Source organism: Accipiter gentilis, chromosome 10 (genome assembly GCF_929443795.1).
Source record: "Accipiter gentilis chromosome 10, bAccGen1.1, whole genome shotgun sequence".
NCBI lineage: Eukaryota > Metazoa > Chordata > Aves > Accipitriformes > Accipitridae > Astur > Astur gentilis.
Window position 1 is genome coordinate 2,456,688 of NC_064889.1, and position 15,627 is coordinate 2,472,314.

The following is a 15,627-nucleotide window of genomic DNA, read 5'->3' on the forward strand; positions in this document are numbered from 1 at the left end:
GGACCCCACAGCCTTCCTGGGGATTCTGAAGCCCTCCTAGAGACCCCAATTCCCATGGAGACACTGGTCCTCTTTGGGGAACCCGTCCCTCTTTGGGGACCTCAGCCCTCCAGGCGACTCAGCACTCCTGGGCACCCCAGAGCCCTCCTGGGGACCCCAGCCCACTTTGGGGACCCCACAGCCCTGCCAGGGAGGGCTGACACTGGGGACACTCACGGCCCCACTGCCCCAGCTGCCACCTTCATTTTGGCTTTCCACCCGCGAGAGAAAGCTGTCTGGGGGGGGTCAGCTGTTCCCACCACCCATGGGCCAGCCCCAGGGGAATTTGGGTCAGGATGCAAACGCAGAGCTGGGGGTGCAGGAGTTGTCCCACTGTATTGGGTTTGTGTGATAAGGTTTTGGCAGCTGGGGGGGGTTACAGGGGTGGCTTCTGTGAGAAGCTGCTGGAAGCTTCCCCGGTGTCTGACAGAGCCAATGCCAGCCGGCTCTGAGATGGACCCGCCGCTGGCCAAGGCTGAGCCCATCAGCGATAGAGGTAGCACCTCTGGGATAACATATTTAAGAAGGAAAAAAAGTTGCGGGACACACAGAAATGGCAGCTGGAGAGAGGAGTGAGAATATGTAAGAGAAACAGCCCTGCAGACCCCAGAGTCAGTGAAGGAGGAGGGGGAGAAGGTGCTCCAGGTGCCGGAGCAGAGATTCCCCTGCAGCCCGTGGTGATGAAGACCATGGTGAGGCAGGCTGTCCCCCTGCAGCCCCAGGGAGGTCCACGGTGGAGCAGATCTCCACCCGCAGCCCAGGGAGGACCCCACGCTGGAGCAGGTGGGTTCCCGAAGGAGGCTGTGACCCCGTGGGAAGCCCACGCTGGAGCAGGCTCCTGGCAGGACCTGTGGCCCTGTGGAGAGAGGAGCCCATGCAGCAGGTTTTCTGGCAGGACTTGTGACCCCATGGGGGACCCATGCTGGAGCAGTGTGCTCCTGAAGGACTGCAGCCCGTGGAAAGGACCCATGCTGGAGCAGTTCGTGGAGGACTGTCTCCTGTGGGAGGGACCCCACGCTGGAGCAAGGGAAGAGTGTGATGAGTCCTCCCCCTGAGGAGGATGAAGCGGCAGAAAATAACGTGTGATGAACTGACCGTAAACCCCATTCCCCGTCCCTCTGTGGCACTGGCGGGGAGGTTGGTAGAGAATCCAGGAGTGAAGTTGTGCCCAGGAAGAAGGGAGGGGTGGGGGGGGAAGATGTTTTGAGATTTGGTTTTATTTCTCATTACCTTACTCTGGTTTGATTGGCAATAAATTGAGTTAATTGTCCCCAAGTTGAGTCTGTTTTGCCCGTGACGGTAATTGGTGAGTGATCTCTCCTGTCCTTATCTCGACCCACAAGCCCTTTGTTACATTTTCTCTCCCCTGTCCAGCTGAGGTGGGGGTGGTGGTGATAGAACGGCTTCGGTGGGCAGCTGGTGTTCAGCCAGGGTCAACTCACCACACCCACCACGGCTGTGATGCCCAGCTCCGTGCACACCAGTGTGATGTAGAAGTCCACCAAGGTCAGGAGGTAGAAGGCGAAGTGGATGCAGTTCTTTTTGCCGGGGTAATAGTTGCCTTTGCTGTTCATCGCCTCGCTGACTTTAGTATTGAAGTCACTGAGGTCCATCCCACCTTTTATTTTTGGTAAATCTGGCATTTCCCCCTCTCCTTTTTCATGGCTTTGAAGCCCTCCTTGCTGATCTGACCTCTGGTCCTCTGATTTTTCATGTCTGGAAAACCAAGAGCCACCCACCACCCTGGCCCGGCCACTGTGCTGCCGGCCACCTTTCAGCCACTGCCACGTCCCAAACGGGAGTAGAGAGTCGGACGCTGACTCTAGAAGTGTATGACCTCTCCGTCCCTGCAGTAGACAGCCCTATGTTTGAAGCTGCTGCTGAGGACACCAGAGCTGATGTCTAAAGGGAAGAACAAGGTGTCCCCAGGCTGCAACTTGCTCTCTAACACCTCCTCAAAGACCTCCTTGTGCCTGGGGATGCTCTTGAACAGCAGAAACCCGAGTGCCTCATACTCCCTCTGCCAACCGCACCGGGGAGGGAAGGCGAGGAGGTGGCAGAACCAGCCCCATCACCCCCCAACACCCCCTGAGCCCCCCATGCTGCTGGTGGAGGTCTTGCCAAGCTCCTACTGACAAAGCTGCTCAACATCTGCAAGGAGAGAGGAACAGAAAGAGGGCATCAGCGCCGTGCTCGTGCTGTCCTGCCCACGTGCAGAGGGCAGGGTCCCACACTGCCATCATCACACCCTGCCCGTGATGGCTTCTGCCAGGAACAAGGACTTGGCTCGGGAAAAAGTCACTCATGAGAGATGAAGAAAGGCTGAAAGCAAAACCCCAAAGCATTACGAACTCCAGGAAATCCCAGATGGTTTCTTCCACTTTTTAAAGCTGAGGTTAATTTGCTAATTCCACTTTAAATGTTAAGTTTAGGAACAGAGGGAGGAGATGCAGGAGATCCTGGAAATGCTCTTGAGTCAGAGGAGCTGCAGGACATGTCCAAAAGGAGGAGACCTTCCTCCAGCCCCAGCCTGATCAGGCACCCAGCTTCTTGGTTTTGCTCCCTTCTCCTTAGAAGCCACGGGGACATTTCCCCCTTGCTGGCGAATCAAATTTCCCCTCTGGTGGGAGTGAAACCTCCCAGAAACCCTCCTGTGAGTGTGGGAACTGCAAAAGTCCCTGGAAAGAGACCTGAAGCAGCTCTAAATGATCCCAGTGGAGGAATATTCTCAGAGGGTCACCGAACGGTTGAGGTCGGAGGCACCTCTGGAGGTCATCTGGTCCAACCGCAACCTAAAGCTCCTTGCCCAGGACCATGTGCAGATGACTTTTGAATTCCTCCAAGGATGGAGGCTCCAGAACATCCCTGGGTGACCTGTGCCAGGGGTCAGTCACCCTCACAGTGAAAGAAGTCTTTCCTGATGTTCAGAGGGAACCTTCTGTGTTTCATGCCCATTGCCTCTGGTCCTGGCACGACCAGGAAGACCCTGGCTCCACCTTCTTTACTCCCTCCATCAGGTATTGATACACACCGATAAGATCCCCGTGAGCCTTTTCTTCTCCAGGTTGAACAGCCCCAGCTCTCAGTTTTTCTTCATATGAGAGATACTCCAGACCCTTGGTGGTCCTTCATTGGTCTGTCTCCAGCACGTCCATGACTCTCTTGTACTGGGGAGCCCAGCATAGAACCCAGCGCTCCAGGGGTGGCCTCACCAGTGCAGAGCGGAAGGCAAGGATCACCATCCTCAACTTGCTGGCAATGTTCCTCCTAATGTGGCCCAGGAAGCTGTTGGCCTTCACTGTGCCCCAAGGGCACATTGCTGGCTCATGGTCATCTTGGTGTCCCCCAGACCCCTAGGACCTTTTCTGTCAGGCTGCTTTCCAGCTGATCACTCCCCAGCATGTCCTGGTGCCTGGGCTTGTTCCCAGCAGCAGGATTTTGCACCTTGCCTTTGCTGAACTTCGTGAAATTCCTGTTGGGCCATTTCTCCAGCCTGTCCAGGTCCCTCTGGGTGTCAGCATGACCCTCTGGCCCATGAGCCACCCCTTCCAGTTTGGTGTCAGCAGCAAACTCACTGCGGGTATGCTCTGTCCCATCAACCGGCTCAGTAATGAAGATGTTGACCAGGACTGGACCCGGTATTGACCCCTGGAGTACACCACCAGTGACTGGCCTCCAACCAGACCTGGTCCAGCTGTTTGGGCAGCTTTCAACCCAGCAGCCCAGTGAATATTTATTTTGATGCTCAAAATCAAGCGCCGACAACAAAAGAGGCATCTGTTTGTCCCAGGAGGCCATGGGGAGTGAAGAGCGCCTGCTCCCTTTGAGATGTGCCAAGGTGGGACATTGCTTGCCGGCAGCTTCTGGGAAAAGGAAAGCAAAAGCCAAAACCCCCACAAATCAAACAGGGTTGGCACAGGTTCTCCGTGCAACCATTTATTGCCAAACACAAGAGGGATGCCAAAGCCGCTGGCGCAATGCTGGTGGTCCTCCCGGGGAACGATGCTCCAGCCCCGCGTGTTCCTTGGGCTCATCACTGCAGAGCTGGGGACACCTGGGAGAGAAGATGGCCTGTGGTGACGCTTGGCCAGAGGAGGTGTCAGGGTCCCCTGGGGTGGTGGCACCCTCTATGGTGGTGGCACCCACCATGGCGCCGGCGAGCTGGCCCAGCCCCAGCAGGGTGAGGGCAAAGTGGATGCAGTTGCAGGTGACGGCGTTGTACTCCACCGCCTGGTCCATGGCCTCCCGGATCCGCCGCTGCAGGGAGGCCGCATCCAGCCCTCCCTTCCTCCGCAGCACCTTGGCCGGACCCCGCGTCCGGAGGAGGTGGCTCTTGCCGTGCTTGGCCACGATCCCCGATGGGGATGTCCCCGAGCTGCCTGCGGGGCAGAGGGGATGCTGTATCCCCGTGTCCCTTCCACGGGGACATCCCCGCACCGTGACCACTTCCTGGGGCTCACCTTCCAGGTGGATGATCTCCCCGCCACCGCAGTAGACTCCGGCGTGGGCGCCCCACCAGCCAGGGACCCCCGATGCCAGCGGGAAGATGAAGAGGTCCCCAGGCTGGGGCTCGGCCACCCCATTGGGGACCACGTCGAAGTGCTGGCCCAGCAGCCCCTCGCAGAGGAAGAACGCCGCTGTGCTCGCTGCCCCAGCCACTGCCTGGGGACCCGTCCATGTTTCAGGGCCACCAGTGCCCTGGGAACACTGGCAGCATCACCAGCCTGCTGGCTCACCCCCCCATCCCTGGTGGCTTGGGCACAGCTTGGGGCTCCGTGGATGGGGAAACCCTCTGAGAAGGGGCCACCTCCTCTATGTGCTGAGCACCCACGGGTGCTGGGGAAAAGGCAGGGTGCGCAGGATTTGGCCCTGTCGTGCCAGAGGTGCGACGGGCGGTGCAGGGCGCGGAGGGGATGCCAGCACTTACCTGCCTGGAGCCGCTCACCTGGAGGGACAAACACCCGGCATCAGCCCCAGTGACGCTGGGGAGATGGGAGCCAGGGCAGCAGCGTCACGGCTCGGCCCCTGCCCGGACTGCTGCCATCCCCCTGCCTGAGCTTCTGGCCAGGGTCCCTGTGCCAGCACCCCCAAACCTGTCGCACCCAGGAGCCTAGCCAGCGCCAGGGCTGGAGGAAAAGCCCGTCCGGGGCTTGCAGGGTCTGCACCAGGGTGCTCACCTGTGGGGAGAGGGGGCAGAGCGAGCCTGGGACCCATCCCCTGCTGACACCCATCCCCTGCTAGCACCCATTTCTGCTGGCACCCATCCCCTTCTAGCACCCATTTCTGTGGGCACCCATCCCCTGCTAGCACCCACCCTTGCCAGCACCCACCCCTGCTAGCACCCATCCCCAGCCCAGAGCAGACTTCCAGGACCCCCCACTCCCCCCCCCCTCCCCGCGCTCCCAGACTCAGCACCGGGTAGGTCCCAGCCACGGGGTCCCTGGGCGCCAAGTGCCACGGCAGAGGGATGGGACCTCCTGGCTGTGGATGCCCTCCCTGCTGGCTCCCCTTTACCTGGGTGAGGAGGTTCATCTGCAAGGAGAAAAACATGATGTCCAGCGAGCTGGGGACACAGGCCCGTGCCCAGCCCCCGCCTCGGGGACCTCTCTGTCCCCAAACGTTTTTGGTGCCACGTCGCCCTGCCGAAACCCAATCTGCGTCCTCGGGCACCGCGCCAGCCCCGGCGCTCGTGCCGTGCCCCGCTCCCTCACCTTGGGGACACCTCCGAGGTCCTCTCACTCCACCGTGGTTCCCACACAGCTGCTGCTCCAAACGTGGCCGCGGGGCAGGATCTCGACCCGCCCCAGCGAGCACCGAGGTGGCTCTTGGCACCCGCGCACGGCTCCGCCGGTGCCAGGGAATGTGACCAGACCACACCGACCGGCCTCACCGTGGCACCAAGCCCATCCTGCGGGGCCAGTCTGAGCATGACAAACCCGACCTGGTGTGACGTTTCATCAGTGAACCTCTTGGGTGACCCCAAAGGAGTCACGAATCAGCCCCGTGGCCATGAGGCACCGACAGCCAGTGGCCACCGGGCTGGTGCCAAAACACCTCTTGGTGCCGAAGCGCCTCTTGACCTGAAGGTGGCCCAAGGGATGGCCACCAGCCTGTCCCCAGCCCTGTGTCCCCGGGGCGGTGTGTGCCCGGGGTCAGCTCCGGAGCCACATTAAACTTTAATCCTTGCGCCGGGGGGTCAGTGAAGGCTTTGGCAGGGCTTGGGGCCAGTGACGTGGGAGCTGTCACCCTCTGTCATCAGACAACCTCCACAGCATCATTTATCACGGAGCCTCCAATAAACAAGAGCTAATTGCAGCTGAAACCTGAGCCTGGCCTGGACACGGCTCAGTGCCAGGCAGCTGTGTTAACCCTTCCCGGGCACATCCAGTCCCCCAGCCATCTTGTACCCTCCCAGACCTTCATGGCTTCTTCTGGTTGCTCTTGTCCCTTCCTGATCCCCACCATCCTCTCCCGGTCCCCATTTTCCCATCCTGATGTACCCTCCCATTCTCACCACCCTCTTCTGATCCCTAGTGTCCCCTCGTGGTCTCCACCATCCCCTCCTGGTCCTCACTAACTGCTCCAGGGCTTCATCATCATCTCCTCGTCCTCATCATCCCTTGGCCCGTCTTTGTCACCATTGTCCCCTCCTGATCCTCATCATCCTCTCTCAGTTCCCATCACCTCCTCCTGGTCCCCATCATCCCCTCCTGATCCTTGTTGTCCTCTCTTGGTCCCCACCATCCCCTCCTGGTCAGCACCATCTCCTCGTGGTTCCCGTCATCTCCTCCTCCTTTCCAGTCATCCCATCCTAGGATCCACCATCTCCTCCTGGTCCCCATCGCCCCCTCCTGATCCTCGTTGTCCCCTCCTGGTCCTCGTCATCTCCCCTTCATCCCCATAGGCTCCTCCTGGTCTCCATCATCCTCTCCTGGTCCCCACCATCCTCTTCTTGTCCCCACTGTACCCTCCCATTCCCCACCACCCCATGCCATCACCAGTGGGAGTGGGGCTGCCAGGACAGCCATGCCTCCCTAGGTCACCTGATGTCCCAAACCGAGCTGTCCCCTGGCCAGGGTGCATCCACCAGCTCCCCACAGCCGGTGGGATTAGGGCGGCTGGAGCCTTGGGGCTGGTCCTGACCACAGGTTTCAAGCCCATTGCCAGCATCTTTGGGTAATTAGTAAATTAGTAATTAAATGCTCTCTGCCTGCTGGGGCGGGGGGGGGGGGGGGGGGCGGCGAAAGGGGGGCAGATCTTGAGGTTTTAGGCTGGGTAATCCCATGGCATCTGCCCCAGCGTCTGTCACCGAGCCGCGTCACGACCCCGCTGCGGGCTTTAACGTTTGCTCCTTCACCCCCACGCCGCCGCCCGCAGCCCCTCGGCCATGGTGTCAGGCCTGCTCGGGGCGCTCCCCGAAAACGGGCCGGGTTGAGTCCGGCCGGGTGCCTGTGTTGGGTGCTCAGCCCCGGGATGGGGATGGGGTGCTGCTCCACGGGGACCCCACCTTGGGGACAACACCCAGCCGGGGGTAGTGGAGAAAAGGGGTGGGAAACCATATTTTTGTAATTATTGGCTTTCCTGGGCGTGCTGATGATTGGCCGGCAGCAGATGGTTGGCCCGGCTAATCCCCCTCCCAAATCCCCGCTCCGGAGCTGGCTTTTACCCGACGGCGAGGAGGGGACGGGCAAATTAGCCGACTCAGCATGTATCGCCATGCTGGCCGCTCCCCGGCATCCCTCGGCACCGGCCACCCGGGTCTCCGCATCGCCCGTGGGTGGGCTGGCGCTCCGGGACGCGGGTCCTCCCGGCGCCCTCGGATTGGGAACCAGGGGGGTTGTTTCACCCATGGGTGAAGCTCTGCTGAAGGGTCTGGAGGCACCTAAGCTGCGGGCAAGGGACGGGGCAGGGTGAGGTGACAGCTTGCTCTTGCCGCATTAGCCCAGCGTCATAATTCTGCCGAGGGAGGAGGGCGGCCGCTGCCGCAGATGGTGGCTGTCAGAGATCTGGGTCACGGTGGGGGCTCGCTGTGGGACGGTGGCGGGGCTGCAGGGTGGGACTTGGGCACCCCGGGGTGGGTGAGGGGGTCCTGGGTGTGGAGGGGTGCTGCAGGCAAGGATGGAGCCAGGCAGCAGGCAGGGTAATGGAGCGATGCCGCGGGCAGGGGAGGTGGGAGCGATGCTGCAGGCAGGGATGATGGAGCCACGCTGCAGGCAGGACGGTGGAGATACGCCGCGGGCAGGGGAGGTGGGAGCGATGCTGCAGGCAGGGATGATGGCACCACGCAGCGGGCAGGGATGATGGAGGGGTGACTCTGCCCCCCAAGCTCCCAGATCCATCGGTGTCACTGCCGCCAGCCCTCAGCGGGGACCCGCTGCCAGCACCCGTCCCCTGGGATGCCTCTGCTGGGACCACAGACGGCAGCAAGACCCTCAGGACCACAGGCTGAGCCCACCCCCCCCCCCCCGCCCCGGGAAGGGACGCAGTGAACTGGGGACCCCTGGCCGCAGCCTGGCCCATCCCTGGGGGACAACCTGGGCCGGGTGACGGTGGCCACCCGCCATCCCCCTGAGCTGGGCGGGGGGGGGTTTAGCGGCTAAAGCCCTCAAATCCCAAATTGTGCTGCTCTGTCATGACGAGGGTTTAGCGGCGGTTGCGTAACCCCCAGGGGCCACCTGGCCCCCACCCGCTGCCGTGTCAGCAGCCGGGAGGGGAAAATGAGGCACAGGGGGGCCCACCGAGCATCCCTCCCTCCCCTCGCCATCAGGGCTGGTAATTAATTACTTGGGGTCAGGGAAATTACCCCCCCCCCCTTAATTACCACTTTTCGTTATTCCCCTCTAACCGCCTTAGCAAAGGGCTTATGCGCTTATAGGACCTGGTGGGTCCCAAGGGGGGGCGACACATATGGGGGTTCCGACCCCACGCTCCATCTCCCATCTCCCCCGCAATCTCAGCCTCGCAATGCTGGGGGGGGCGGCCCACGCGGTGGCAGGGTGACACCCCCACGATGGCCCACGGCAGCGCGCGCGGGGGGGCGTGGGGGGTGGCTTGGGTGTCACGGGGTTTAGGGTTACAGGGCTGGGGCTCAGCACCTTTTTAATTCTTCATTGCGTGGCTGATTGATCCCCCCCCCCCGCCCTGCGCAGACACTAAAGATTAAGAGGGTGACAAAGAGGCGGCTGCTTACACAGCGCCCGCCGCTAAGCTGCCTTGAAGAGAGCAAGGCGAGAGCCCCGCTGCCCACAGAGCTGCTGGAGCACCCACCGCCTCGCCAGACCTCGGGGCACCCACCGTGGTGGATCCGGAGGGAGGGGAGAGGGAGAGGTTGGGAACGCCAGGTACGGGATGGCTGCGTCACCGGCGGGGTCAGTGGTGAGCGCCGGACTGGACGATAGCCCCACGGGTAAGAGGTGGTGTTCTGCTCGAGTGGGTGCGACACGGTGGGACCGCGGTCGCCGGTGGGGTCTTTCTCTGGGATGGCTGGGTCCCCATTGGGGTTATGCTCCAAGATGCCTGGAGGTCTTCATCATGGCTCTTCTCTGGGATACTTGGGGTCCCCGTCATGGTCCACCTCCAAGATGCCTGGGGTCCCCCATCGTAGTTTTTCTCCAAGATGCCCAGATCCCATCATGGCCTTCTCCTGGATGCCTTCAGTTTCCACTGTGGTCCTTCTCCAGGCTACTTGGGGATTCCCATCATGGTCTGGCTCCAAGACACCCAGCATCCCCATCATGGTTCTTCTCTGGGATCTTTGGGGTCCCCATCATGGTTCTTCTGCAAGATACCCAGGGTCCCCATCGTTATCCTTCACCATTATGGCTGGGATCCCTCTCACGGTCCTTCGGGATGCCCAGGGTCCCCACTGTGGTCCTTCTCCATGATACTTGGGGTTCCCCTCGTTGTCCTTCTCCTGGATGCTGGGAGTCCTCAGCTATCACACTTCTCCAAGGTGCTGAGGGTCCCCATTGTGGTCCTTCTCTGGGCCAGGATGCCTGTAGTCCCCAACTCCAACCCTCTCCATGATACCCATCATCCTTATCATGGTCCTTCTCCAGGATCCCCAGCTATGGCCCTTCTCCAGGATGCTTGCAGTCCCCAGCCACAACCCTCTCCTGGACGCCCTTGGTCCCCGGCTCTTCTCCAGGGTCCCCACAGTCCCCTGCTGTGACTGTTCCCTGGGATGCCCATAGCCCCTTGCTGGGATGCCCAGTGTCCCCAGCCATCGCCCTTCTCCAGGACCACTCCGGTCCCAGGTTGTGGCCCTTCTCTGGGATGCCTGGAGTCCCCTAACTGGGACGCCTGGTGTCCCCATCCCTAGGGACACCATTTCATCCCCCGTCCCTTTTTTTTTTTTTTTTTTTAAAAAAAAATCCTATGAGAGCTCATCCCACAGCATCCCAAGTGCTGGGACGTGGGGGGATGCCGAACCCTGTGTGCAATCCCTGGAGTCCCCGAGGTGTCCCCATTCATGTCCCTGGGCTGGACCAGTGGATGCTGGCGGGGGGGGGAGGCAGCAGGGACTGGTGGGAGGGACGAGGGACATCGGGGTGTCCTGAGTCACCCCAAATGTGGCGGCTTCACTCCTGCAGGGCTGAGCCCGGCTCCTGGCAAGGCGCTGAGCCCCGTGCTGCTGTGCAAGGTGTGCGGGGACACCAGCAGCGGGAAGCACTACGGCATCTACGCCTGCAACGGCTGCAGCGGCTTCTTCAAGCGCAGCGTCCGCAGGAAGCTCATCTACAGGTGGGGACGGGGATGGGGGGGTCCCTGCGGGGCACAGAGTGGGGGCATGGGGGATACAGGAGATGGACACCCAGTGGGGTAGGGACCCACGGGATGGACACCCAGCAGGGCAAGGGCCCAAGGGGAAGGACACCCAGTAGGGTAGGGACCCCAGGACATGGACACGCAGTGGGGCAAAGAGAGCTGGGGATCCAGGGGTTGGACACCCAGCAGGGACCAGGGAGACAGACACCCACTAGGGTGGGGACCAGGGGACCTGCAGCCAGTGGGAGAGGGACCCTGGTGATGGAGACTGAATGGGAGAGGGACAAAAATGTGGTTGGACAGCCGGTGGGGTAGGGACCAGCGGGACCTGAACCCAGTGGGACAAGGGGATGGGCACCCAGCAGGGCAGGGACTAAGGGACAGGAACCCAGTGGGGCAGGGACCAGGGGGACATGAACCCAGGGCGACAGGGACCATGGGGGATGGACACCCAGCAGGGCAGGGACCCCAGGGGATGGGCACCCAGAGGGGCAGGGACCGGGGGGGGGGGGGTCCAGGGCACCCTCATGAGGCCGGGACACCCATCAAGGCAGGGTAGGCACTGGGACGGGGCACCCGTGGAGGGAGGACAGGGCACCCGCTGGGGACAGGGCATTCATTGGGACAGGGTGCCTGGCAGGACCGGACACCCGCTGGGTGGAGGACACCGACTGAGGCGGGGACAAGACACCCAACAGGGACAAAACACCCCCAGGACTTGTCACCCATGGGGGCAGGACACCCCTAGGGGACAGGACCCTCCGGGATCAGGGGCCACCCCAGGGGCTGCAGCCGGGTGCCACCTCTCCCCATAGGTGCCAGGCGGGGACGGGGCTGTGCCCAGTGGACAAGGCACACCGCAACCAGTGCCAGGCCTGCCGGCTCAAGAAGTGCCTGCAAGCCGGCATGAACAAGGACGGTGAGACGGGTGGGGGGGACACACACATGGTGATGGACGGCGGGGGATGACAGCAGGGTGGCCGGCCCTGATGCCACCTTGTCCCCGCAGCCGTGCAGAATGAACGCCAGCCCCGCAGCACGGCCCAGGTCCGGCTGGACAGCATCGAACTGGACGCTGAGCTGCCCCCTGAGCACGTGGCCACCACCCACGAGGTCCCCCCGACCCCCTGCCCAGCTCCCCGCGGTCCCGGTGCCACCGTCGCCGTCACCCCAGGTCCCCGCGTGCCCACACCGCCCACCAACCACCGCTTCATGGCCAGCCTGATGACGGCCGAGACCTGCGCCAAGCTAGAGCCTGAGGACGGTGGGTGGCAGTCGGTGGGGAGGGGACAGGTGGGGGTTGTCCCCACGGCGTGGTGACCACCGGCGTCCTCTTCCGTCCCTGCAGCTGATGAGACAGTGGACGTGACAGGCAGCGAGCCGGAGCGGGCGGGTGGCGAGTACCAGGTGGCACCATACCCGGCGGCCAGCCCTGAAAATGTCTATGAGACCTCTGCACGTCTCCTCTTCATGGCTGTGAAATGGGCCAAAAACTTGCCTGTCTTCTCCAACCTGCCCTTCCGTGACCAGGTGGGGTTGGGGACCCCTGTTGGGGCATTGGGGACCCCGCTATGGGGCAACGGGGACCCCCCAAAAATGTAGGCAACCAGCGGAATGGGGACGGTTGAGCATGCCCACAACATTCACCACAGGGTCTTGGGGACGTCCGTCCGTGTGTGTCATCGTCCGTCCCCCCAGAAGATGCTCTTCAGCCCAACCAGCTGTGGTGGCTGCAGGTGCTGGAGGCTTTGGGGGTGACAGGGGTTTTGGGGGGCTCTGCCCACCTCTCCCCAGGTGATCCTGCTGGAAGAAGCATGGAGCGAGCTGTTCCTGCTCTGTGCCATCCAGTGGTCCATGCCCCTGGAGAGCTGCCCGCTGCTGGCTGTCCCCGAACTGTCCGCCGGCAAACTGCTGCCGGCCGCCCTGGACGTCCGGGCACTGCAGGAGACCCTCAGCCGCTTCAAGGCGTTGTCTGTTGACCCCACTGAATTCGCCTGCATGAAGGCCGTGGTGCTCTTCAAACCAGGTGAGGGGACCCACCAGCACCTGCCGCTGCCCATCCCCGTGTCGTCGTCCCCCCAAATTCCGTCACCCCCTTGTCCCTGCAGAGACCCGCGGCCTGAAGGACCCCGAGCAGGTGGAGAACCTGCAGGACCAGTCGCAGGTGATGCTGGGCCAGCACAACCGTTCTCACTACCCTGGGCAACCCGTCAGGTACCGCTGTCCCCACGGCCCCATGGGTGACACCGGGGGGGGGGGGGGGAATGACACAGCCACCCACAGCCACGGTTCTGTGCTCCAGGTTTGGGAAGCTGCTGCTGCTCCTCCCGGCGCTGCGCTTCATCTCCTCTGAGCGCGTGGAGCTGCTCTTCTTCCGCAGGACCATTGGCAACACCCCCATGGAGAAGCTGCTGTGTGACATGTTCAAGAACTGACTCCCCCCCCCCCCCTCCCCCCCCCCCCCGATGTCACCTTGTTTGTCACCTTGCACCGGCACCCCGGCACCCCCCAGCCCGGGTCTCCTCACCCCAGGATACCGCGGGGTGTGATGATGCCCATGGTCCCGTCTCCACGGTGGTGGCCAGGACTACGGGATGCTGCCAGCAGCTGGGACGTGGGGCCAGCTTCAGCGGGGACAGCCGGTGGCAGGGGGACGTCCCCAAGTGAGTGCCAGATGCACCGGGACCACCTCATTGGGGCGGGTGCCTCGATGGGTGCCACCGTCCCAAACGCTGGAGGAACCCACGCACCCACCCAGGTGAGGTGCCCCTGCTGTGGCGCTGGCACCCATGGGGACCCTCTGCCACCCAGAGGTGACACTCGCTCAGGGGTGACGCCAGCCCGGGGTATGTGACATGAGACCAAGGGGTGACACCGGCCACGGGGGTGAGGGCCATCCTGGTATTGATACCAGCCCAGGGGGGACATTGGCTGGGGTGACGCCCGCCCAGGGGTGACCCCAGCCCAGGGGTGACAGTGACCAGGGGTGACACCAGTCCAGGGGTGACAGTGACCAAGGGTGACCCCAGCCCAGGGGTGACCCCAGCCCTGGGGTGACACTGGCTGGAGAGGGTGATGCCATCCGGGGCCCCACCAGCCGCAATCACTGCCCCTCACTCACCGGGTGTGGGGTTCCCCCCCTGCCCCGCAACTTCAGCTCTGTGATCCCAGGGGACACACGGTGACAGACCCTTGTCCCTGTGTCCCGGGGGGGATCCTGCTCTCTTCCCACCCCCCAGTTTTATACTCCAAATAAAGAGGGCTTTTGCAACCAGCCTCCTCGCGCCGCTGACTCGGGGTGCCCGTCCTCGGATGGGGGTGGTGGTGGTGGTGGGGGCACCAGCTGAATATTAATAATCTGAATATAAATAAAAAAAGATAAAAGTCAATAATCTGAATAAAAATAAATTGAGAATAAATTATCTGACTATAAATAAACTAAATATAAGTAAGATGAATATAAATAATCAGAATTAAATAACTGGAATATAAATAAGATTAATAGAAATAACGTGAATATAAAGAAAATGAAAATAAATAATCTGAATATAAGTTGAAAATAAATTTTCTGAATAAAAATAACCCGAATTAAATAATCTGTACAGAAATAGAATGACAATAAATAATCTGAAATAATATGAAGAGAAATAAATGTAAAATAAATTATCTGAATAGAAGATAAATATAATCCGATTATGATTAATAATAATCTGAATTAAATAATCTGACTAATCTGAATATAAATAACATGACAAGAATTAATCCGAAATAATCCGGAGGGAGCCGGAAGCACGGAGTCCGACCCCAGGGGCGGCGGGGGTAGGGGAGCCGCCGTGACACCCCCCCAGCATCAAACACAGCACCCAGCACCAGGCGCTCCTCGTTACAGCTCTTTAATTAGCGCGGGATCAGGGGGTTGCCAAGCCGCTTTGTACAGCCACGGGGAGGGTTTGAGGAAAAAAATCCACAAATTGATACATACCATGGTCCGATGGCAGAAGGAAAAAAACCAAACCAGACCCCCAAAGCCCCCAGTAAGTTGGGGGTCGACAAGCGGCAGCGTCCCCTGGCTGCGGGGCAGCAGAAATTCTTCGCCTTTATAGAATTACACTTTTATTTCTCTTTTTTTTTTTTCCTTTTTTAAACAATTTCTAGCGCGGATGACACAGGATAATATATCCTCTTACAATACAGACTTTGTTTTTAATTTACACGCAGCAGACTTATAAATTACTTAAAAAAATTTCCATTAAAAATAATAATAATTAACAGCACGCAGCCCCTCTCCTTTCCAGTAGTAAGTACATTCACGCCGCCCCGGAAACCCCATTTTTTTGGCCCCCAATCCGGCCCTTTGCCGGAGGGAGGGCTGGGAAGGAGCTGTGGGAGGTGTGGGGGGACGTGCCGGCCGGGGACCCTGGAACAGCCCATTTCCAGCCCCCTCCCCGATCCCCAACCCTTGGGGGTCCGTCCGGCGCCGACTGCTAGCTTAGCTCCTGCTGGGATTTTATATATATATATGTATATATCTCTTTCATAATTTTTTTCTTTATATATATACACACACACAGACACAAATATATATATAAAGAAATATATTTTCTCTATGTATTCCACATATATTCTATACATTTATATATATAAAGAACTAGAGATAAAATATATAAACATATTCTTTATATATGCTATATATATTTCTTTGATACATTTCTTTCTATAGAGAAACATACTCTCTATAGAAAGAAATATAAAAATATATATAAAGAAACGTATATATATTTCTTTATAGGTATAGAAGAAATACTTAAAAATATAAAGAAA

At 60.0% G+C, this 15,627-nt stretch overlaps 2 protein-coding genes across 8 annotated transcripts; one reads left to right on the top strand and one right to left on the bottom strand.

Moving 5' to 3' along the window:
• Positions 1 to 2,284: 2,284 nt before the first annotated feature.
• Positions 2,285 to 5,840, bottom strand: LOC126043638 (uncharacterized). Of its 7 annotated transcripts, none has more exons than XM_049812348.1 (7): positions 5,751 to 5,840; positions 5,554 to 5,571; positions 5,142 to 5,216; positions 4,967 to 4,984; positions 4,500 to 4,656; positions 4,186 to 4,418; positions 2,285 to 4,093 (listed from the first exon to the last, which is right to left on the bottom strand). In XM_049812348.1, the coding sequence occupies exons 2-7, from the start codon at positions 5,569 to 5,571 to the stop codon at positions 4,073 to 4,075; spliced, it is 522 nt and encodes a 173-aa protein (XP_049668305.1). In that variant the 5' UTR covers positions 5,751 to 5,840; the 3' UTR covers positions 2,285 to 4,072. The 7 variants fall into 7 exon arrangements, with proteins under 7 accessions (XP_049668305.1, XP_049668302.1, XP_049668306.1 ...); XM_049812345.1 differs by having other exon boundaries at positions 4,500 to 4,701; XM_049812349.1 differs by lacking the exon at positions 5,142 to 5,216 and having other exon boundaries at positions 4,500 to 4,701; positions 5,751 to 5,839.
• A 3,404-nt stretch (positions 5,841 to 9,244) lies between these two features.
• Positions 9,245 to 14,075, top strand: NR2E3 (nuclear receptor subfamily 2 group E member 3). Its single transcript, XM_049812269.1, has 9 exons — positions 9,245 to 9,445; positions 10,632 to 10,782; positions 11,622 to 11,725; positions 11,816 to 12,070; positions 12,155 to 12,336; positions 12,601 to 12,832; positions 12,915 to 13,020; positions 13,109 to 13,825; positions 13,876 to 14,075. Exons 1-8 carry the CDS (start codon positions 9,388 to 9,390, stop codon positions 13,239 to 13,241), a joined length of 1,221 nt encoding a protein of 406 aa, XP_049668226.1. The 5' UTR covers positions 9,245 to 9,387; the 3' UTR covers positions 13,242 to 13,825; positions 13,876 to 14,075.
• Positions 14,076 to 15,627: the final 1,552 nt, after the last annotated feature.